A 25,443-nucleotide genomic window follows, 5' to 3' on the forward strand; every position below is an offset into this window, starting at 1 on the left:
GCCCAGGAAAGTCAGGAACTCATGGGCTCAAGCGATCCTCCTGCCTCAGCCTCTCGAAGTGCTGAGATTATAGGCATGAGCCACCATGCCCAGCTGATTTTCTTCTTTTTTAAGGCTGAGTAATATTCCATTGTATACACCACATTTAAAAAATCTGTTTATCCATAGATGGACTTTCCGGTTGCTCCTACCCCCTGGCTATTATGAGTAGTACTGCAATGAATATGTGTGCCAATATCTCTGAGATCATGTTTTCAATTCTTTTGTGTATACCCAGAAATGGGATTGCTGCATTGAATACTAATTCTATTTTTATTTTTTAGAGGAGTGTCCATACTGTTTTCTATAGCAGATGCACTATTTTACATTCCCACCAACAATGTACAAAGGTACAAATTTTTCCACATCCTGGCCAACACTGGTAATTTTCCATTTTTTTTAAAGTGACCATCCTAATGAGGAAAAGGTTTCTCACTATGCTGTTGATTTGCATTTCGCTGATGATTAGTAATGTTCAACATCTTTACATATGCTTGTTGCTCATTTGTATACCTCTTTGAAGAAATGTCTACTTAGGTCCTTTGCCCCTTTTTAAATTGGATTTTGTTGTTGTTGTTGTTGTTGTTGTTAAGTTGTAGGAGTTTTTATATATTCTGGATATTATCAGATACATAGTTTGCAAATAATTTCTCCCATTCATAGGTTGCCTTTTCAAAATGTTAATTATTTCCTTTGCTGCATAGAAGTTTTTAAGAAGTTTGAAGTAGTCCCTTTTCTCTCTTTTTCTTTTGTTGCCTGTGCTTTTTGTATCATAACCAATAAATTATTGCCAAATCCAATGTCAAGTGGCTTTTCCTCTATGTTTTCTTTTAGGAGTTTTATACTTTCAATTCTTATGTTTAGGTCTCTAATCCATTTTGAGTTAATTTTTGTATCTCGTATAAATAAGGGTCCAACGTTTTTCCTTTTGCATGTGGATATCCAGTTTTCCTGACACCATTTACTGAAGGAATTGTTCTCTTCCCATTGTGTTGCCTTTGTACCCTTGTTGAAGATCATTTGACATACACATAAGGGTTTATTTCTGGGCTATTTATTCTATTTCATTGGTTTATATGTCTGTCTTTATGTCAGTATCATATTGTTTTGATAACTGTAACACAGAAATACACATGTACATATATATTTATATATTAGAATTATATATATAATATGGACATACATACATACACACACACACGTACACATATTTATGTACATATATATTTTTTGGAGACAAAGTCTCTGTTGCCCAGGCTGGAGTGCAATGGCACCATCTTGGCTCACTGCAACCTCTGCCTTCCAGGTTCAAGCGATTCTCATGCCTCATCCACCCAAGTAGCTGGGATTACAAGTGCATGCCACCACACCCAGCTAATTGTAATAATATTTTGAAATCAGGACGTATGATACCTCCAGCTTTATTTTTTTTTTCCTTAAGATTGCCTTAGCTATGTGGGGTCCTCTGAGATTCCAAATGAATTTTAGAATTTTTTTCTATTTCTGTAAAAGTATGCCACCAGGATTTTTTTTTTTTTTTTTTTTTTAGGTAGAGCCTCACTCCGTTGCCTAGGCTGGAGTGCAGTGACACAATCTTGGCTCACTGCAACCTCTGCCTCCTGGGTTCAAGTGATTCTCCCCCTTCAGGCTCCTGAGTAGCTGGGATTACAGGCATGCGCCACCTTGCCCAGCTAATTTTGTGTATTTAGTAGAGACGAGATTTCACCATGTTGGCCAGGCTGCTCTCAAACTCCTGACTTCAGATGATTCACCCGCCTCAGCCTCCCAAAGTGCTGGGATTACAGGCATGAGCCACTGAGCCCGGCTGCCACTAGGATTTTGCTAGGGATTACACTGAATCTGTAGATCACTTTGGATAGTATGGATGATTTTTAACAATATTAACTCTTGTAGTCCATGATCATAGGATATCTTCCCATTTATTTGTGTCTTCTTTAATTTCCTTCAGAATTTTTTGTAGTTTTCAGTATATGAGTCTTTCCCTTCCTTGGTTAAGTTTATTCCTGAGTATTTTGTTATTTTTGATGCTTTGGTAAGTGGGATTGTTTTCTGAATTTCCTCTTCAGATTGTTCATTGTTAGTGTATAGAAACACACTTGATTTTTGTTCATTGATTTCATATCCTGCAGATTTACTAAATTTGTTTATTAGCTCTAATAGTTTTTTGGTAGAATCTTTCGAGTTTTCTACATATAAGATCATGTCATCTGTGAACAGAGATAATTTTACTCTTTTCTTTTCAATCTGGATATTTATTTCCTTTCCTTATTTAATTGCTCTGGCTAGCACTTCCAGTACTATATTGAAGATATGACAAAAGAAGGCATCCTTGCCTTGTTCCTGGTCTTACATGAAATATTTTCAAATTATTGCTCATTAGTATGATGTTAGCTGTGCATTTTTCATATATAGCCTTCACCATGTTGAGGTAATTTCCTTTTACTAGCTTGCAGTGTGGTTTTTATCATGAAAGGGTGTTAAATTTTGTCAAATGCTTTTCTGCATCAACTCAAATGATCACGTGTTTTTTGTCCTTCATTCTGTTAATGTGGTGTATTATGCTGATTGATATTCATAGGTGAACCATCCTTATATTCCAAGAGTAAATCCCACATAGTCATGGTGCAGAATCCTTTTAATGTATTATTGAATTCAGTTTGCTAGTATTTTTTGGGGATTTTTGCATCAATTTTTATGATAAATATTGGTCTACAGTTGTTTTACTTGTGGTATCTTTGTCTGATTTTGGCATCATAGTAACTCTGGCCTCATAAAATGAATTTGTAATGTTCTTTACTCTTTAATTTTTAAAAAGAATCTGAAAAGGATTGGTGTTAATTCTTCCTTAAATGTTTGGTAGAATTCCCCAGTGAATACATCTGGTCCCAAACTTTTCTTTATTGGGAGATTTTTGGTTACTAATTTAATTTCCTCATTAGTTATAAATCTGTTCAGATATTTTATTTCTTCATGATTCAGTCTTGGTAGGTCGTTCAAAATGTATATTACAGAAATATATTTCTATAAATCTGCAAGATTAATTGATTAGAATGAGGAAAAGAGAAAATAATGGATGATGATTCATTTTTTTGTCTTAAGCAACTAGTTACATGATGGCGCAGGAACCAGGATAAAGATTAAAGTAGAAATGGAGACATTAAAGAGTTAGGCTTTAGGTGTTTTAGACCAGAGGTGCCTGGAAGATATTCAGATATAGATGTTTATTGACAGCTACACATACAGATCCAGAGTTCAGAGACCCCTGAGCTAGAGTAGAGAGACAGAAATTACAGGGTACATTTAGAGAGCAGAGAAGAAGGCACAGTGGTTGAAATACAGTATTCACCAAGAGACAAGAATGGAAAATAAACCCAGAATACCTTCCTAGAACTAGATTACAGTGACAGGCTCTGACACTGGGGTTTTATTCTCTGTAAAGTCAAATTACAAAAAGGTTTCTTCCCCCTTTTATATGACAGAATTGTTTATTCATGGCTATTTATTTCTCATTTAAAAGTACTATATGCAAATTCAGCGGTGGAGCCAAGACGGCCAAATAGGAACAGCTCCAGTCTACAGCTCCCAGCGTGAGCGACACAGAATACGGGTGATTTCTGCATTTCCAACTGAGGTACTGGGTTCATCTCACTGGGGAGTGCCGGACAGCGGGTGCAGGACAGTGGGTGCAGTGCACCATGCGTGAGCCGAAGCAGGGCGAGGCATCGCCTCACCCGGGAAGCACAAGGGGTCAGGGAATTCCCTTTCCTAGTCAAAGAAAGGGGTGACAGACGGCACCTGGACAATTGGGTCACTCCCACCCTAATACTGTGCTCTTCCAACAGGCCTAATAAACGGCACACCAGGAGATTATATCCCGCACATGGCTTGGAGGGTCCTATGCCCACGGAGCATCACTCTTTGCTAGCACAGCAGTCTGAGATCAAACTGCAAGGTGGAAGCGAGGCTTGGGGAGGGCCGCCCACCATTGCCAAGGCTTGAGTAGGTAAACAAAGCGGCCAGGAAGATCGAACTGGGTGGAGCCAACCACAGCTCAAGGAGGCCTGCCTCCCTCTGTAGGCTCCACCTCTGGGGGCAGGTAACAGACAAACAAAAGACAGCAATAACCTCTGCAGTCTTAAATGTCCCTGTCTGACAGCTTTGAAGAGAGTAGTGGTTCTCCCAGCACGCAACTTGAGATCTGAGAACGGGCAGACTGCCTCCTCAAGTGGGTCCCTGACCCCCGAGTAGCATAACTGGGAGGCACCCCCCAGTAGGGGCAGAATGACACCTCACACGGCCGGGTACTCCTCTGAGACAAAACTTCCAGAGGAACGAACAGGCAGCAGCATTTGCGGTTCACCAATATCCACTGTTCTGCACCCACCGTTGCTGATACCCAGGCAAACAGGGTCTGGAGTGGATCTCCGGTAAACTCCAACAGACTGGCAGCTGAGGGTCCTGACTGTTAGAAGGAAAATCAACAAACAGAAAGGACATCCACACCAGAAACCCATCTGTACGTCACCATCATCAAAGACCAAAGGTAGATAAAACCACAAAGATGGGGAAAAAACAGCAGAAAAAGGGGAAACTCTAAAAATCAGAGCGCCTCTCCTCCTCCAAAGGAACGCAGCTCCTCACCAGCAATGGAACAAAGCTGGACGGAGAATGACTTTGACAAGTTAAGAGAAAAAGGCTTCAGAAGATCAAACTACTCTGAGCTAAAGGAGGAAGTTCAAACCAATGGCAAAGAAGTTAAAACTTTGAAAAAAAATTAGACGAATGGATAACTAGAATAACCAATGCAGAGAAGTCCTTAAAGGACCTGATGGAGCTGAAAACCACGGAACGAGAACTACGTGACGAATGCACAAGCTTCAGTAGTCAATGCGATCAACTGGAAGAAAGGGTAGCAGTGATGGAAGACGAAATGAATGAAATGAAGTGAGAAGAGAAGTTTAGAGAAAAAAGAATAAAAAGAAACAAACCCTCCAGGAAATATGGGACTATGTGAAACGACCAAATCTACGTCTGATTGGTGTACCTGAAAGTGACGGGGAGAATGGAACCAAGTTGGAAAACACTCTGCAGGATATTATCCAGGAGAACTTCCCCAATCTAGCAAGGCAGGCCAACATTCAATTCAGGAAAGACAGAGAACGCCACAAAGATAGTCCTTGAGAAGAGCAACTCCAAGACACATAATTGCAGATTCACCAAAGTAGAAATGAAGGAAAAAATTTTAAGGGCAGCCACAGAGAAAGGTCGGGTTACCCACAAAGGGAAGACCATCAGACTAACAGCTGATCTCTTGGCAGAAACTCTACAAGCCAGAAGAGAGTGAAGGCCAATATTCAACATTCTTAAAGAAAAGAATTTTCAACCCAGAATTTCATATCCAGCCAAACTAAGCTTCATAAGTGAAGGAGAAATAAAATCCTTTACAGACAAGCAAATGCTGAGAGATTTTGTCACCACCAGGCCTGCCCTAAAAGAGCTCCTGAAGGAAGCACTAAACATGGAAAGGAACAACCGGTACCAGCCACTGCAAACACATGCCAAATTGTAAAGAACATTGATGCTAGGAAGAAACTGCATCAACTAATGAGCAAAATAACCAGCTAACATCATAATGACAGGATCAAATTCACACATAACAATAATAACCTTCAATGTAAATGGGCTAAATGCTCCAATATAAAGGCACAGACTGGCAAATTGGATAAAGAGTCAAGACCCATCAGAGTGCTGTATTCAGGAAACCCATTTCATGTGCAGAGACACACACAGGCTCAAAATAAAGGGATGGAGGAAGATCTACCAAGCAAATGGAAAACAAAAAAAGGCAGGGGTTGCAATCCTAGTCTCAGATAAAACAGACTTTAAACCAACAAAGATCAAAAGACACAAAGAAGGCCATTACATAATGGTAAAGGGATCAATTCAACAAGAAGAACTAACTATCCTAAATATATATGCACCAAATACAGGAGCACCCAGATTCATAAAGCAAGTCCTGAGTGACCTACAAAGAGACTTAGACTCCCACACAATAATAATGGGAGACTTTAACACCCCACTGTCAACATTAGACAGATCAACAAGACAGAAAGTTAACAAGGATATCCAGGAATTGAACTCAGCTCTGCACCAAGTGGACCTAATAGACATCTACAGAACTCTCCACCCCAAATCAACAGAATATACATTCTTTTCAGCACCACACCATACCTATTCCAAAATTGACCACACAGTTGGAAGTAAAACACTCCTCAGCAAATGTAAAAGAACAGAAATTATAACAAACCGTCTCTCAGACCACAGTGCAATAAAACTAGAACTCAGGATCAAGAAACTCACTCAAAACCACTCAACTACATGGAAACTGAACAACCTGCTCCTGAATGACTACTGGGTACATAATGAAATGAAGGCAGAAATAAAGATGTTCTTTGAAACCAATGAGAACAAAGACACAACATACCAGAATCTCTGGGACACATTCAAAGCAGTGTGTAGAAGGAAATTTATAGCACTAAATGCCCACAAGAGAAAGCAGGAAAGATCTAAAATTGAGACCCTAATATCACAATTAAAAGAACTAGAGAAGCAAGAGCAAACACATTCAAAAGCTAGCAGAAGGCAAGAAATAACTAAGATCAGAGCAGAACTGAAGGTAATAGAGACACAAAAAACCCTTCAAAAAATCAATGAATCCAGGTGCTGGTTTTTTGAAAAGATCAACAAAATTGATAGACCGCTAGCAAGACTAATAAAGAGGAAAAGAGAGAAGAATCAAATAGACGCAATAAAAAATGACAAAGGGGATATCACCACTGATCCCACAGAAATACAAACTACCATCAGAGAATACTACAAACATCTCTATGCAAATAAACTAGAAAATCTAGAAGAAATGGATAAATTCCTCGACACATACACCCTCCCAAGACTAAACCAGGAAGAAGTTCAATCTCTGAAATAGACCAATAACAGGCTCTGAAATTGAGGCAATAATTAATAGCTTACCAACCAAAAAAAGTCCAGAACCAGATGGATTCACAGCCAAATTCTACTAGAGGTATAAAGAGGAGCTGGTACCCTTCCTTCTGAAACTATTCCAATCAATAGAAAAAGAGGGAATCCTCCCTAACTCATTTTATGAGGCCAGCATCATCCTGATACCAAAGCCTGGCAGAGAAACAACAAAAAAAGAATTTTAGACCAATATCCTTGATGAACATTGATGCAAAAATCCTCAATAAAATACTGGCAAACTGAATCCCGCAACATATCAAAAAGCTTATCCACCATGATCAAGTGGGCTTCATCCCTGGGATGCAAGGCTGGTTCAACATGCACAAATCAATAAACGTAATCCAGCACATAAACAGAACCAAAGACAAAAAACACATGATTATCTCAAAAGATGCAGAAAAGGCCTTCGACAAAATTCAACAGCCCTTCATGCTAAAAACTCTCAATAAATTAGGTATTGATGGGACGTATCTCAAAATAATAAGAGCTATCTATGACAAACCCACAGCCAATATCATACTGAATGGACAAAAACTGGAAGCATTCCCTTTGAAAACTGGCACAAGACAGGGATGCCGTCTCTCACCACTCCTATTCAACACAGTGTTGGATGTTCTGGCCAGGGAAATCAGGCAGGAGAAGGAAATAAAGGGCATTCAATTAGGAAAAGAGGAAGTCAAATCGTCCCTGTTTGCAGATGACATGATTGTGTATCTAGAAAACCCCATTGTCTCAGCCCAAAATCTCCTTAAGCTGATAAGCAACTTCAGCAAAGTCTCAGGATACAAATCTAAGTGCAAAAATCACAAGCATTCTTATACACCAATAACAGACAAACAGAGAGCCAAATCATGAGTGAACTCCCATTCACAATTGCTTCAAAGAGAATAAAATACCTAGGAATCCAACTTACTAGGGATGTGAAGGACCTCTTCAAGGAGAACTACAAACCACTGCTCAATGAAATAAGAGGATACAAATAAATGGAAGAACATTCCATGCTCATGGGTAGGAAGAATCAGTATTGTGAAAATGGCCATACTGCCCAAAGTAATTTATAGATTCAATGTCATCCCCAACAAGCTACCCATGACTTTCTTCACAGAATTGGTAAAAACTACTTTAAAGTTCATATGGAACCAAAAAAGAGCCCGCATTGCCAAGTCAATCCTAAGCCGAAAGAACAAAGCTGGAGGCATCATGCTCCCTGACTTCAAACTATACTACAAGGCTACAGTAATCAAAACAGCATAGTATTGGTACCAAAACAGAGATATAGACCAATGGAACAGAACAGAGCCCTCAGAAATAATGCCACATATCTACAACTATCTGATCTTTGACAAACCTGACAAAAACAAGAAATGGGGAAAGGATTCCCTATTTAATAAATGGTGCTGGGAAAACTGGCTAGCCATATGTAGAAAGCTGAAACTGGATCCCTTCCTTACACCTTATACAAAAATTAATTCAAGATGGATTAAAGACTTACATCTTAGACCTAAAACCATAAAAACCCCAGAAGAAAACCTAGGCAATACCATTCAGGACATAGGCATGGCCAAAGACTTCATGTCTAAAACAACAAAAGCCAAAATTGACAAATGGGACCTAATTAAACTAAAGAGCTTCTGCACAGCAAAAGAAACCACCATCAGAGTGAACAGGCAACCTACAGAATGAGAGAAAATTTTTGCAACCTACTCATCTGACAAAGGGCTAATATCCAGAATCTACAATGAACTCCAACAAATTTACAAGAAAAAAACAAACAACCTCATCAAAAAGTGGGCGAAGGATATGAACAGACACTTTCCAAAAGAAGACATTTATGCAGGCAAAAAACACATGAAGAAATGCTCATCATCACTGGCCATCAGAGAAATGCAAATCAAAACCACAATGAGATACCATCTCACACCAGTTAGAATGGCAATCATTAAAAAGTCAGGAAACAACAGGTGCTGGAGAGGATGTGGAGAAATGGGAACACTTTTACACTGTTGGTGGGACTGTAAACTAGTTCAACCATTGTGGAGGTCAGTGTGGCAATTCCTCAGGGATCTAGAACTAGAAATACCTTTTGACCCAGCCATCCCATTATTGGGTATATACCCAAAGGATTATAAATCATGCTGCTATAAAGACACATGCACACGTATGTTTATTGTGGCACTGTTCACAATAGCAAAGACTTGGAACCAACCCAAATGTCCAACAATCATAGACTGGATTAAGAAAATGTGGCACATATACACCATGGAATACTATGCAGCCATAAAAAAGGATGAGTTCATGTCCTTTGTAGGGACATGGATGAAGCTGGAAACCATCATTCTCAGCAAACTATCACAAGGACAAAAAACCAAACACCGCATGTTCTCACTCATAGGTGGGAATTGAACAATGAAAACACATGGACACAGGAAGGGGAACATTACACACCGAGGACTGTTGTGGGGTAGGGGGAGTTGGGAAGGATAGCATTAGGAGATATACCTAATGCTAAATGACAAGTTAATGGGCGCAGCACACCAACATGGCACATGTATACATACGTAACAAACCTGCACAACGTGCACATGTATCCTAAAAGTTAAAGTATAATAATAAAAAAAAGGTACTATATGCCTGATTGTAAAAAAAAAAGTTAAAAATAAGGAAAAGTAAAAAGAATAAAATAACAAGCATCTATAATTCCAGCATTCATTTATAATCACCACTAAAATATGGCCTAGTCTCCTTCTGAGAATTTTTCTTTTCATATCCATATTTTGTATAATTACAAAATATAAATTATACTATATACAGTAATTCTATATCCTATTTTTTCACTTAATATTTTGTCTATGTGATTAAACATTTGGCTATTTGATTAAAAATTCTTTGTAAAATTTTAATTGCAACATAACACTGAATAGATATAAAATAATTTGTATGTAATTCAATTATTGTTCTATATTTAGGTTGTTTTCAATGTCTTCTATAATATATAAACCTAGGGCAGATACTAGTATGTACAGATCTTTGCTCCATTTCTATAATAAAGAATTTTGAGATCAAAGGGCATAAACATGTAAGAAGATTTTTTATACTACTGGCAAATTGTTTTTAGAAATGCAAAATCAAGGTATATCCCTACGATATGAGCCTGCTCATTCACTGCATCCTTACTCTCACTGAGCATTATGGTTTTAAAAAATATTTACTAAATTTATAGATGAAAAATAATATTTCAGTGAAATTTTCTTACTGTTTTCACGAAACTATGAGACAGGAATCGCTCTCACAAACACTCCATTCCAGTAAATTCAAACCACGCCAATAAAGTGTTTAATTTTAATATTATAATCCACAATATGAGTTTAAGCTCACAAAATATGAACAAATCTCTAACAAGAGGACTCCAAAGCAACAGGAAAAACCTTATTTCTAGCAGTCTAAGGGGAAGATCTAGGCTACTGAGGGCAGCCCAACAAAGTGATGCTGAGTGTCAAGCCACATAACCTGCTAGAGATCCTAAGGACTCATTAGAACTTGTTAGCTCTCTGTATAGAGCAGAGGGGAAATGGTTAACATGGGAAACATAAGCAAGTTGAAGTCTTTCCTCTCTCTCTGCCATTGATGAAGAGATGAACTATAACTCAAAGGACATTTTTCAATTCAAAAGGCACCTGGAAACAGAATTACTCAACCTCCAGTATCATAGAGAAGAACTGCTTAGCCACATGTATTTAAAGCTCAACCATGACATCCAATGAGAAGCATGGAAGAGTGAGACCAAGGGTAATCCTCTTCTTTCTCCTGGTGAACTTTAATCTAGATATCTGGAAATTTGGATTAGGTGAAATATACATTTTCATGCAGGCTGAGCCCCATGAATGTTTGGTTTAGACTGAGATGACTTGGATGTGGTCCCCACATTGCCATAAGGGAGAGGCCACCTTCACATACGCAGAGGTTTCAAATGGCAGGTGTCACATACCCAAGTACCTTTATAATCTTGGTGGCCAGCAGTAGAAACACGAAAAAGGGAAAGCTAGCAAGGCAGACTCTGGCAGTGCCCATTTCTAACACTATGGAAAGGAGGGAGAGTCTTGGCTTAGGGACACAAAGTCCCATCGGCAAGGCTGACCCCATGGTGGACATGTGGTCACCGTGCTCTCTTAGATCCCTGCTGTCCCTCCTCCCACAAGTATTTGAGTGCTCTCTCTATAAGGTACTATGCTAGAGATTAGGGATCCTGATGAATAAGGCAGACATAGCCCCTGCTCTCACAGAACTGAAAGAGAGTAAACAACAGAGTGTATAAAATCTTTTAATTAAAATTGTAGTAAGTGCTTAAATGAAAATGTCGGGTATAATGAGAATGTATAAATGGGCATAAGGGGTAGGGAAAACTATGTTGGGAGTTGTAGAGGCTTCCTTAAGGAGGGAATATTTGAGCTGAGCTCAGAGGATGAGGAGAATTAAACTGCCAAAGGCTACCCCAGGCAGTATGCACAAAGGTCTTCAGCAGCCTTTAGTGAAGATCTCTCAGATGGTCCTCCTGCCTTCCCTTGTTCAGGTCCCATGCTTCTTGTCAACCTTTCTAACTATCATTTGGTTTCTCATGTAAATATACTTGCAGATACAGAATGTACATAATACCGGCATTCTAGTTTGAACAACTTTCTTTGAGCTTCGTTAATGAAAGTTCGCTCCCAAGAGGCAAACCCTCTTTGGGCATGTTAGCAACATCGATCAGGTTTTCAAACTTAGAAGGCCACACTTCAGAGCTTGCCCTCAGTTCTGGGACAGTAGGGGCTATGTCTCCTTGTTCATCAGGATCCTTAATCTCTACCATAGTACCTTATACAGAGTGAGCACTCAAAATACTTGTGGAAGGAGGGACAGTGGGGGGACTAAGAGAACATGGCGACTGCATGTCCACCATGGGGTCAGCCTTTTCAACGGGACTTTGTGTCCCTAAACCAAGATTCTCTCTCCCTTTGATAGTGTTAGAAATGAACACTGCCAAAGTCTGCCCTGCTGACTCTCCTACTTTTGGGTTTCTATTGCTGGCCAGCCATGCCCCTCTAACTCTCACTTTGGACATGCAATAGCTTTGGTCAGGTTATAGTCTAATCACACTGGCCTAAATTTCTGTCTGCCGAAGCAGCTTTGTATACCTCTGGTCTAATGTCTAACCTAGTTTATTATGGTCATTTATAATTTCAATCTCAGAGGGCAGTCTTACTTCCAAGTTCTTGGGAGTTACCACCCTGTCAACCCCTGTAATTGCCAAACTGTTGCCTGGGTTGTTAAGGACAGGGATACTTCAGGATGCACAGCAGTCACAGGATAAATAAGATAAGCACGTGTGCATGTGGCTAAAGCCTGTTCCTACTTCATAAAAACAGAAGCTAGAAATGAAATTCTTATATTTGGCTATTTCCTCAAAATATGATATTAATTTTAAAAATTAAAAACAGAACAAGCACTGGCCTGGAAGTCTGGGTGAGATCTAGACTGTTTTGATCCTGGCTCTGACACTAACTTGGCTGTCAGCAAGTCCTATTTCAGTGTTAACTTCTGTTAAATAAAGGGGTTGGACTAGATGACTACTATAGCCCCTTCCAATATTGACATTAAATTATTCAATAATCATTTTTCACCTAAGAACTTTTTCTTCCCCAACTTAATAAGCACCCCAAAGATCAGTCCAGCTGCTGGCAGCAACCACTACATACTTGGAATCTGGGTGAAGCATCTCTAAACAAATCACAGAATTACCTAAGGATTTTCATGATTACAAATGAAATCATTCAGGAGATGACCAGAGATTCTTGGGACCTGATACAAGCTAACATAGCAGATTCTCTGACACACAGATCTTCCGAACCCTTGGTAATCACTGGATGGAGAACGGAGATGCCTGGGAAATCTGGTTACAACCCAGCTCTAAGGTACCCTCTTCCTTTGATTTCCCCTAGAAGCAGGGTGCTTGTGGAAATTATTTTTTTCATATGTAAAATAGTCAATCATTATGATAAAATATTTCCATAAGCTTATACCTTTTACAACCTTTGCAAAAAGCAGTTCCCTTATCTATTCTTCATATTTGAGAGTTCAGCTCCTTTCACCTCACCCCTCAGCTCACAGATCTGTGCACATATCCTGTCACTGGTACTAAATTACTCTCTCAAATAGGCGTTCAGCTATAGTACAAACAAACTCATTATAATTTGTTTATAACAAAAAATAATCTCAGTTTTAATTGGCCAGTATGTTAAATTCAAAGCCATGTTTATGTTTAAACAGTTTACAAATCCTGCTTACAGAATGGGCATGTCTGATGAGGCCCTTCCCCATCTGATGGAAAATCACCAAAAAGAATAAAGACAGACCACTAAGAGGCTTACACTCCAGAGACACATATTTGTTTCTGCTGCAGCAGCTGTGAACAGACTGAGCGCAACCACATGAATTCCAAAAGATTTCTTCTGTTAGCTCAAATAGGATGTTTACAAAAAATAATACCCTGAGATTTATCTGAAAATGGGCTTGGGGATGTTTTACTACCTACCTTGAGTAGTGAGACTCCACCCCCAGGGCCTCCCGGACACTGGCAATGTGCTGCTCCAGGGCTGAGCCGGTTGCTGTTGGAAGGGTTGCACTGCTGCTGGCCTGGAAGTCACTTGAGTTTTCCACTGTGTTCTCACCCAGGTAGTGTTCATGAAACTTCAGAATTCCTGAAGCAAAACAGGCACAGCCAACATTATACACAATTAGGGTCAGAGAAAGGAGAAGTTAAAGGCAGTGGACAGGAATGCCAATGTTATGTGACTTCTTTGACAAGCATGCCATCCTGCAAACCGTGTGAAAAAAATCCTGAAATCCAAGGTCTCAAGAGGGCTTTCTCTATTTTGGTCAGTATCCTTTTCACAGCTTTTAGCATTAGGTGTGGTGCTTGAAACCAGGGAATTCAAGATACAGCCTCAGAAGCTCCTGGAATTATCACTACTTCATATGTGTTTCAAAACAGATGCTTCTTAGAAGCACCAACTAGGGAAAGTCTCCTTTCAGGAACAGTGCATGAGTATGCCAAGATATATTCCTTATAGAAATTGAAATCCCAAAGAAAAATATAATTGGCCAAGTGGAAATTGTGTTCCAACAGAGCTTTCGTTTCAGAAAAGCAAATTATAATAAATATGTAGTATAAAGGCCAGATAAAAACATTTTAAACCATTTTTAAATAAGACTAACTGGTCAATGGTCATTAATTAATTAAAGGAGCAAAAAATGATGGGTGCATGAAATTGAGGCAGTCCACAGTGGTTTTCTGGCAATAAATAGGATATATTCTCAAATGGTAATGAGGTGTGTCAGCTCTGGAAAACGCCAGTCCTCTCTGATTGGATTAGCGCCCCCAGTGAAAGCTTCAGAGCCTCATTAAGAGCAAAAAGGAATGGAAAAAGAAACAATAGAAGCCTCATTATACATGGCTCATTATTACAGGAATTCAGATATACCACCTGTCAAATCATGTCCCCAAGATGTAACAACCACAGAGAGAAGGAGTTTGATACCTCCCAGTCATCAACTGTGTCCTCACAAGTATCAGTACCACTCTGGGAGCTGGGATCCACAAAGATTCCACTGTGGCCAACATTTATTAACCAAGTCACTGTAAAAATCACAATTTAAAACCTTTAGCATTAAAAAGGTCAGCTGTAAGAACATTCTTTGGGGAAGCCCATAAAGAACATGGAACTAAAGGGAAAAAATTATTAAAAACAATGCCGAGGCATAGAATGTATAGGCACAAATGCTCAGAGTCTAAAAGCATCTGGGAGCTGTCATCCAGCCATCATTTTTTTTTTTTAATCAAAGGGATAGAAACATAATCAAGAAAATCTTGTCAATTCTCGCTGGCAGTTAAAGTTTTTGAAACTGGCTTACAGATATTCAAGAAGCTCATTCGTTAAGATGACCAATTATAAGATCCACTTCCCCAGTCAATAAACTCTAATTGGATCTGGTGTGTCTCCAACTTGGTAAAGCCATCAGCATTTTATTATGCAAAAAATATGGCCCTAACAGCTAATTAGTGTTTCTGTATTTAGTGAAACTGTTACAGCCTGAACATTTAATGCTGATTTAATCAAAGGAGATTTTTACTTCTGAAATAGATTTACAGCAGAACTGGTTAAAAATGGGTTCTGTTAAACTCAGAAATTTCAAGCATAAGACTTATTTATAACCTGTGATAGAGTTGCCATTATCATTTTAGTCTCTTTAACTTTGCCATGACAAAGGGTCACAATTATTAAACCATGCCTAGAAAGAATTCATAAGGACTTGCAGTCATTGCTTTATTAGCTAATGAACAACAGCTGCCTACACACAGGGCTGCTAGTGAAATTAATTCTTCTGCTCTTAGTCTTCCTTGATAAATGCTTCCACATTTAACAGTGAGGAGCAGCAATTTCTTGGGGGAATGTGAAAGCTGGGCTGTCTTATTAATTGAATGTCCCACCACGGCATATCCACTGCGGCTGAGGTTTTGCTAAAATCTGACATCAGTTACTTAGTATGATCTATGATAATGCACCTATTCCACCTCTATTCATTAGACTTTCACAGGTCTAGTCTTCTAATTGCCCTGTTCTCACAGAAAGAGATCTTACCTGCCCCAGGAGCCAGCAGCCAGCTATACAGATAGCCTGCAGCCAGGGAATAGTAAAGCACTAGTCCCCTCTGGCCATTTACCATCTCTAAGATCTGATCAATAGTGACTGGGGAGTAGGGGTCGGAGTCTTGTTGTCCTGTTTGTCGTTCCACCAGAAGATCAGCAAATGCCCTTGTCCGTCCCCTTTCTGCCACAGCCAGGGCTTCATCATGATGGCCTAGGAGACAAAGAGATATGCTGAGGAGTCCATAGTGAGTGTGCTTACTTAGAGAGGCCTATCAGGGACGGCCATCAAATCCTGGGCAGAAACCTCACTGCCTCTGCTCTCAATATGTGACAGAATCTCAGTCACACTGCTTCAAATTCAATTCCCTTCCTCAGATGGTGGGTGCAGTGTCCTGCATGACTGATTCCACACTACCCTAAGCCATCAGGCCTTCGCCTGTCTTGCAGCCAGCACCACAAGAGAGCTGATCCAATTCAGTGCACTTGTCCTTAGCCCTGCTCCATCTCTGCTCAACCTCCTGAGTTGCTCCCTAACCTGGCTTTTTTTTTTTTGTAACCTCCTGCCTGGCTTCTGACACCAGGTTTATTGGTGTCACTTGGCTCCCTACGTGTCTTTTTTTTTTTTTTTTTTTTTTTTTTTTTTGAGATAGGGTCTCACTCTGTCTCCCAGGTTGGAATATAATGGCATGATCTCAGTTCACTGCAATCTCCGCCCCCCGGGTTCAAGCGATTCTCCTGCCTCAACCTCCCGAGTAGCTGGGATTACAGGCACGTGCCACCATTCCTGGCTAATTTTCGTATTTTTAGTAGAGACAGGGTTTCGCCATGTTGGCCAGGCTGGTCTCAAACTCCTGGCCTCAAGTGATCCACCCGCCTCAGCCTCACAAACTGTCTATGCGTCTTCTGACTCTCTCTCCTCCCTCCATGCAACCCCTCTATGCATAACATTGTCCAGCCTTATCCATTTCTCTCCAAATTATACCTCCATCCCTTTACGTATGCCATCCCTCTCCTGGGCGTGCCCTTTTCCCTTTCACTGGCCTTGTCTCAAGAAGAGGGATGCTAACAGTTGTCCTGCCTATCGCAAAGGGCTATTTTAAAGATTAAATGAAGCACTACATGTAAAGATGGCTGGCAGGCCTACTTACATCACCACATGTATAACAGGTAGTAGTAATGTTGTTGGAGCTGATATCTCATTCCATTTTGGGCTCCAACACACTTTTTTCCTTATCCCCATGGGCAAAGAGTTTAACCTCTCAGGTCTCTAGTTCTTTAAAATTGCTTCTCTATCTCAAGCTTTTCCCATCTTTTAATCGAATTTTGAATTCCACTTTCCTTAAGGAACTGGTCTATAATCTAGTTTAAAAGCTAATGTACCAATATGAAAGCACAAAAAATGTAAAGGAATTGTTTATAAGTGCGGATGGAACACAATGCAGAGGATTTACTTTTGTCATAAATGTAAATATGGAAGAGTTACTATAACCAGAGTCCAAAGAAAGCAGACAGAAGCAGACCAGATGCTGCAGCTGTGACAGCACTTCAAGGATGCCTTGCTTCCTGCAGTTTGGGTATCAGAAGCAAGTGGAGATTTGTATGTGTGTATGTAAATGTATCCTTTTACTCTATTAAGTTATTAACTGGAACAGCAGGGACAATTTCTGTGCCCACTGGAAAATCGGCCCCTAAGTGCTAGACAGACTTAACACTATGATTATAACAGATAATAAACTGTAATCCCAAGCAATGAACACATTTAATAGATACATTTTTCAAGAGGAAATTTGAGTCCTTCCTATACATACAGCAAAAGACAGGTTACCGAAAAGGCCTCAACATCCAAATTCAAAGCCTTTGTTAGTTCCAATAAATATCTCCTGGGAAGAGGCAGATGACAGGGAGCTGGAAGGGACTGGCTGACTAGTTAAGGCCCGTGTGAAAGAAGATGCATGCTGCCCCAGTGTGATGGGGCACATAGGCTTGGGAGAATCATCACGGACTATGCCACAGCCTAGGAGGCAGACCCAGGTGGCAAAAACATTTATTAGACAGCAACCTTGAAAGATGTGTGGATGAGGAAATAGAGAAGAGGCCAGGTGTCTTCTCAGGTACTTCCTCTTAGTCAGATGCTTGAACCACATGCTAGTGGTGAGAGGGAACCTAGGAAGGGCACACCTGGTTCAAGCATCCCTGTCTCAAGGACACTTTCTCTGGCTCCTGGACCCACCAGACAAGAGACTTTGTTTCAGGCTGGGTGTGACGGTTCACACCTGTGATCCCAGCCCTTTGGGAGGCCAAGGCAGGAGGATTGCCTGAGCCCAGGAGTTCGAGACCAGGCTGGGCAACACAGTGAGATCTCATCTCTATTTAAACTTTTTTTTTTTTTTTTTTAAAGAGACTTTATTTCCACAGCATCTGAGTTTATCCTAGTGCCAATCAGCACTGTACTGGATTCACTGACTTATGTCTCTCCACAGGCTAAGCTTCTTCGGGTCAGGAACCAGGACTTCTTGACTGTAACCCCCAGGGCAGGCACTCAGCACATGGTAGGAGCTCTACTAATCTTTGTTGAACAAATGGATGAATGTTCAATGACTGGTTGTAGTTGTGGCTTCACAGTCTGTTGTCACAACAAATCATACTTCTTCACCGCTGTCACTAAACAACTTGGACACACGGACGCGCACCCGTCCGCACTAGTGCACACGTAAGCAAGGAGTAACCCCGGCTGTTCTCACCTAGGCTGACGAGCACCCGCTGCAAGGCCTGGTAGGATGATGTCTGCAGGTCAAAGAGGGAGAGTTTGTAGTCCGTGCTCAGCTGCGCCTCATGTCGGATCGTTTCAAACAAGGCTGATGCCCTATAAAGCTGCAAGGAGGGAGGAAGAACATCATCCATTCCCCAGAAACCAATGTCCAGCTGTTTACAGACTAGAGACAACTTTTGCTCATATCTTTGTGCACAACCTAAATATCTTTTACAGATTTGAAAGGAAGAGTCTTATGTCCAGGTGTAAGGAAAAATGGACGTGCTGCGGTCAAGAATAGGCCGAGGCAGACATCCAGTCCAGCATGACCCAGTGAGTTTGGAGCACAAGCTCACAACTCCACTCATTATGTAATGACACCATGTGAGGCGCATTAGGTGATCACGCATGTGAGCTCGTGCTTGGCTCAGAGCCATTATTGTCTTTAAAAGGTATAATTACCCTGCTAACACCATATACATGGCTTGCGCCCATGGCTCGTGCCTGGGCTCACTAGCGTCCAGAGAGAGTAAAGCCATGGTGAAACTGTCTACGCTTCCTCGAGTGTTTTTCCAGCTACCTGCCACTCGCCCACTGACTCCCCTCGGACCTCAGTTAGAATCTGACACCAGGTAGGTCCTTGTGGACCTAAAAAGGCATCAGATCATGCCCAGTAAATTACAGTTTATATAATCGATTTTTGACAGACAAGGGGATCTAAAAGACAGGAATTATAGACTTACGGTCTTAAAGATATTAAAACAGATATTAATCCACCAAGTGCTGATTTTTATTAAAACAAAAAGCCTCTCCTCTTGTCATCAGGCAACCACAATTCACCACCCTCGCGCCTCATGGTGAGTAAGGATGGGAGTGAGAACAGGTATGGTGAAGGCATCCTGGAAATGGACGAGCCTGAGGGGAAGAGAGCGCCACACTCTCTGAAGGGCGATAGCTCTTTGCAGATGGTTCAGTGTCCCAGGGTCAGATCATCACTGGGCAAGCTCCTCAAGGAGCCATGCCCACTCACATAGACACTCTGAGGACCAGACAATTGCCATTCCTAACAGAGACACTGTCCTGATGCTCTAACGGGCTTCTCCATCAGTGAGGCCATCAGACTTTTCTGACTCTGATATTTTCTTTTTTTTTCCCCCTCATGCCACACTGTCTAAGATGACTCTGATATTTATATGCTGGAAACTCACTATCAAATTTTAAATTTATCCAAACTTCAGAATTCTAAGACTACTTGCTTCTCGGCCTTTTGGCTAAGATCAAGTACAGAATTCTAAGACTAAGAGACATAGACCCGGAGAGCGCTAAGAGAATGTGTTCCTAACTCTGCCACTAATTGGCTGTGTGACTTTTGGCAAGACTCAGAGACTCAATTTCTTCCTCTCTATAAAGAGGATAGTTTCTACCTCACAGGGTTATTTTAAGGATCAAATTCATTGAGCTATAATAAGTACTTTGAAAATTGCAAATCACAGTATCAACACAGGTCTTACTTTTTATAACCAGGAAATTAGAGAATTAATCCTTTACATTGTCTTTAATCATTTTAAAAGTACAGTAAAACACCCTAACATTCTAGAATGCTATGGTACAAATTCAGTCACATCTCTTCAACTCTTGTGAGCACCTCTGGATAGGAGTCTGGATGTCTTTATCCTTGTTCCCGTCTGCCTAGCACAATGTCCTCTGCCGTCACCACTCACATGCTCGCGATCTGGATGAGTGCGTGATCTTAGATGCAGCCATCTCACTACTCCTCCAACCTAACAGAGGAGGCCCATAACTCGAGGGATCTTTCTCCTCTCCAGGGCCAGCATGACAAGGGACTTTCCTTCAACTACTTGCATATATGCAGAAATATGGCCTTATTGTAAAAGAGGGAGAGAGAGAAGTTATATCTATTAATATATCTAGAAACATGAAATTTAATTATGAATTCTTGTTTTGTCATGAAATGAATATAATTTCATATTAATGTTTAATGGGGAGCAATAGCAGTTAATACAAGAATTCTTAAGAAATTGAGAAATCTATCACATGAGTGAGCAAAAATCTTTACTGATTGTTCAAATACTTCTGGGCTAGTACAGGCGGGAAATCATACACATTAGCTCAAGGGTAGAAGTCAGTGCCTCTTGTAAATGCCATCACTACTAGGAGAGTAATCCTAAGGTCTCCCATGCTTCTGGAAACAAAAAATCCACTTCAGTCAGGCGTTCTGCTTACCTGGTGTTGGGCCTCCTCCAAGTTTCCACTAGCCCAAAGGGAGAGGCCAAGGCCATGGCGAATTTTTGCCTCATCTTCTCTTCGGCCCAGTTGCTCAGCTAACCTTAAACCTGAAACCAGATAGAGAAATTTAAGGAAACATAGAAGATGGATAATTCCACTATCCTAAGGAGTCCTGAAGGGTCATTTTACTTTTGTGTTTTTGTTTGTTTTGAGACAGGGTCTCACTCTGTTCTCCAGACTGGAGTGCAGTGGCAGCTCACTGCAGCCTGGACCTCCCCAGGCTCAGGTGATCCACCTCAGTCAGCCTCCGGAATACCTGGGACTACGGGCATGGGCCACCACAACCCGGCTGGCTTTTGTATTTTTTGGTAGGGACAGGGTTTCACCATGTTGCCCAGGCTGGTCTCCAGCTCCTGATCCACCCACATCAAGTGATCCACCCACCCTGGCCTCCTAAAGCGCTGGGATAGCACTGCTCCCACCCAATTTTGCTTCAGGTGTCTATAAAAGATGTTAACAAGAGCTACTCAGGAGGCTGAGGGAGGAGGACTGCTTAAGCCCAGGAGTAAGACTCTAGCCTGGGCAACTTAGTGAGACCCATCTCTTTAAAAAAAAAAAAAGAATACTAACAACACAGCTAGATAAAATGAGGACAAGAGCTGAATCAGCCAAGGTAGAATAAGCATTCTCTTCAAATTCTGTGTTGGTAGCAACATTTCCAGGATGTTCCAGGATGCCTCGGCAAGAGCTCAGGTGATGGCTATCAGCAGGAGACAGGTTTGCTGGGCAGGCAGAAACACTAAAACAAGTGAAACTTAACCTGGTCACCCTCCTAAATTTGAAATCCATAGCTTTGCAAAGGAAAACTCCTGGCTGATACATTATCTAACCTGATTCTTTCGCTGGCAATGCTTTTCCTGATAGTTAAATACAGAAGGCAAAAGAATATTCTTCCTTTCTCACGTGCACAGCATCCAATGAGTGTTAATAGAAGACACATACGATGTTCTCCTGAAAGCAGAATATGAACACAGCCTGACCCTGCCTTCTGTTACTGATGTTACTGACACATTTCATGTCTGATCTGTTTTCCCTTTCAGTCTAAGACTTTGATGTGCCTCATCGGGGTTGCAAAACAAGTGCTATTATGAGGCAAAAGCCTTAAATGAAACCATCCTCATTTTAATAGCCTTCAGGTAGGCACCTGCAGTTTGGGTCACTTACCCACAGCAAGCTTCTGGGTTTCAGGACACCAGCAACCTCGAGGGCTTTGTGAGAGTCAAATCTGAAGGCAACCATTTATTGTATTGGTCACTAGGCAGTTCTCAGCATCACTTTGCCCTCATTGTCCTGCTCACTGTACATAGAAGCTAGCTTGTGCAGAGACAGCATGAAGGCTCCCACCGTACAACTGCACACACAAAGGAAGGACTTCCTTCTTCTAATCTAATTCAGGGTAGATGGAAGCCTGCCTCTGATCATGCTGGGCCTGTGCAATTTCAGACTTTTGAAAAGGAATTGAGTCTGTTGAGACGGTAAGAAAAGTGACACTCAGGTTCAAGGTCATAAATATACATTTCAAAATGCTCATAACTCAGAAAACTTAGAAACAACATTTTAAGTCATGTTATTGGATAACAAAAATATTTGTAAATAATTCACATTTTTAAACACCTCACAGAATAAAAAACATATGAAAGAAGATGGTTCTTGGGAGAAAACCAGAAGGATACTGATTGTTTAAACCTTCAATAAGCTAAACACATTAGTTCTTCAATACAGATGTCCCTTCTAGGTCAAGATCTATGAGTCAGAAGTAAAATTCATTGAGACAACTCCTGCTTAGAAGCCATGTTCTATGAGAACAGGGACTTTGCTTTGTTCCTGCTATATCCTCAGCATGTAGGACTCTAGCTGAGGTTCAACAATGAAGAGTTAAAAGCCCACTGGATAGACATGGTATCTGTCCTGCCCCAGCTTCTCTCTGCTTCTGCCTCTTAGGAACCTGACTCACCCATCCAGCTCTCCTAGAACCTATAGTTTGTCAGGGACTGGTTCCAGGAAAGTCACCAAATTGATCCATGCTCCCTTTCTTCATTTGCAAGAAGAAGAAGGGCTGGGTGAGACCAGTGGTTTTATCCAGAGGTGTCTCCCTCCACAGCACCTGGAGAGCTTGTTCAAAAGGCTCAGACCAGGCCCCACCTGTGAGAGTCTATTGCACTGAAGAAGGGTGATGCTGATCTACAAGGCCCCACAGACTCATCCCCTCAGAAAGCCAGGGGAAAGGGAGCAGTAGGGTGGTTTCCAGATAAACTAGTCCCTCCTTGCCAGAGGCTGCAGACCTAACTCAGAGCATTCGGAAAGCACCGTCCAGGTGTCCTCCACTCATGAGAAGAGGCATCTGGTTTGGCCCACGAGGAAAGCCATCAGCTGCAGACTCTCTAGTGGACACATCCACAAGACAGACACTGTAGAGATGCTACAAATTAAGAGTTTTTAGATCTCTGCAAGACTTAAAAAATTACAAGAAACAATAAAAATGAACTTGAGAGTTTTCCACAAATACAGAATTGTGTTGCAATGTCTCAGGCAAACCAGCTGTTTCATGGAAATAGTATTTCAGAAAGTACAAAAGAACACAGCTGAAAAGTTGTCATATGACTGAATTTAATAGTTTTTACAAATTCAACTGAAAATTGCTCCTTGTCTGTCGTAATTTTACCACAGTCAAGTTTCAGGAAATTAGAAGCCAACATTCTCATTTAATGCATTGAGGCAGAGCCCCATGTGGATAGAAGGGGAGCTAGATAAGGTCTGGGAAGTGGCTTCCAGACTCTCTGTAACCTCTCAGACTGCAGGCCAGCACAGTCCCTGTCTGTTGCAAAGGAAACCAGCGAATCATCAGCTCTCCACCCACTCTCCTCTTTGCTTCCTGCTTCTCTCTCTCCTGGCTTCCCAGTGGGGGCTCAGGAGTAAAAGGGGGTAGGATGCCCAACCCTACTCTGCAATTGTAAAGTTAGAAACAACTTCAGAGAGGATCTTGTGTGGTTTCTGGGTTGGAAAACTCGGGCTGGGCCCTACTCCTTGACTAACTGACTACATGATCAGGATCGAATCACTGTACTTCTCTGAGCCTCAGGTGATTCAACTGCAAAAATGGGAATAAAAAGATATACCTCACAAGACTATTGTGAGAATTGAATCAGCTTAAATAAACTTTATGTGCAAAGCCCCCTGGAAATGAGAGTTTTTGCCTGAAATCAGTAACCATTCCTTTTACCAGTGAGCTATCTGCCCTTTTTCCCTTCTAGGGAGAGAGGATCCACCTGTGTGAGGAGAAGGACTTTCAAGAGCAGAAAGCCTCATCTCAATGTAAAGAGGTGGAGGGCAAATACATTGCTATGGGACTTCTGCTTTCGGAGGAAGGAAGCATCCAAGGTCCAACTGTGCAGCCTTCAGTTTCTAAGCCTGCCTGGAACAAGACCCTACTGTGGCACCAGCCCAAGCATTGTAGGTGACAAATGCTGAGAAAGAGGCCTGGTTTACTGCTTGAGTGCCCCTCAGACTGATACTTCTGGATTAGACTTCAGCTGCCATGTCAGAACTGACTTCTATAAAGTTTTAATATAGTTAGTTTAGATATTCTCTAAAGGGACAACAGAATCTGGAGCAGATGGGCATTTTCTTCTGATTTGAACCCTTATAATTTTTTAGGATTACATCTTACTTGATTCATCTGTGTGAGAATGTGTTGCTCATTCCTCAGATGGTTCTGAAAAGCAAGGAGGGTATCAGCTCCTTGGGCAGCTGGCGAGCAGTAGATGCTGTCACCGGGAGAGTAAGACAATCTGGGTCCGAGAGAGCAGGGCAAGGTGCTATGGACAATGAAACACCTTAGTGCTATCAACGGACACCTGGTGGGGACACCGTGATTCTGGAGTTGAACTGACAATGTGGCCTCTGAGACCCTTACTCCACACAGAGGTGGCCAAACTGTGCATACTTCCCTCTGAGTCTTGAGTTCTGACTCTGAACTTGATTTCAAGTAGGCCAAGAGAACACAATGGGCCTTTTCACCTACCTTCCTGTAAGTACATGACTGCTTGGGAATAGTTCTGCAAGGCATGATGGGTCCTTCCAAGGCTACTATATGAGACCGTCTTGGCCACCAAGTCATTCATCTGTGCAGCAATGCTCAAGTGCTGTTCTTGATAGACCACAGCCCTCTCGAAGGTGCCCAGGGATTCATAAGTCAGGCCCAGGTTCCCATAGGCTCGGCCCTGGCACGTGGGGTTGTTGGTTTCCTCTGCTATCTGTAGATCAAGCTGGTGATACTGCAGGGCTGTGTCATACTCCCCCATCTGCTGGTAAACGCCCCCCAGGCCACAGGCTGCATCACTCTCCAGGGCTCGGTCTTTCATATCTCTAGCAATGTTCAGCTGGCGTTCAAGGCAGGAAATGGCTTGTTCGTAATTCCCTAATTGGCTGTGCAGACTTCCCAGCTCTCCATAGGCCTGGGCTTTATTGAAGGCCTCCCCAAGCTCATGGGCAACCACGAGCCTCTTTTCAAAGCACACAAGGGCTTGCTGCAAGCTCCCCATTGCCCTGTGGGGATATAGACAGAAAAGCAATGATATTATTTCGTGCAGGTGCAGACATGCTAAAG

At 41.5% G+C, this 25,443-nt stretch overlaps 1 protein-coding gene across 4 annotated transcripts in view; it reads right to left on the reverse strand.

The window, feature by feature from the left end:
• Positions 1-25,443, reverse strand: part of TTC28 (tetratricopeptide repeat domain 28) — a 740,175-nt gene that overhangs the window by 102,534 nt on the left and 612,198 nt on the right. For all 4 annotated transcript variants that reach the window (XM_054470478.2, XM_054470479.2, XM_054470481.2 and 1 more), the window contains 5 exons: positions 24,859-25,382; positions 20,775-20,884; positions 18,523-18,652; positions 15,774-15,992; positions 13,667-13,832 (listed from right to left, as the gene is read on the reverse strand). In XM_054470478.2, coding sequence (XP_054326453.2) covers positions 13,667-13,832; positions 15,774-15,992; positions 18,523-18,652; positions 20,775-20,884; positions 24,859-25,382 — 1,149 coding nt within the window. The remainder of the gene's footprint in view (positions 1-13,666; positions 13,833-15,773; positions 15,993-18,522; positions 18,653-20,774; positions 20,885-24,858; positions 25,383-25,443) is intronic.

This window comes from Pongo pygmaeus, chromosome 23 (assembly GCF_028885625.2).
Source record: "Pongo pygmaeus isolate AG05252 chromosome 23, NHGRI_mPonPyg2-v2.0_pri, whole genome shotgun sequence".
NCBI lineage: Eukaryota > Metazoa > Chordata > Mammalia > Primates > Hominidae > Pongo > Pongo pygmaeus.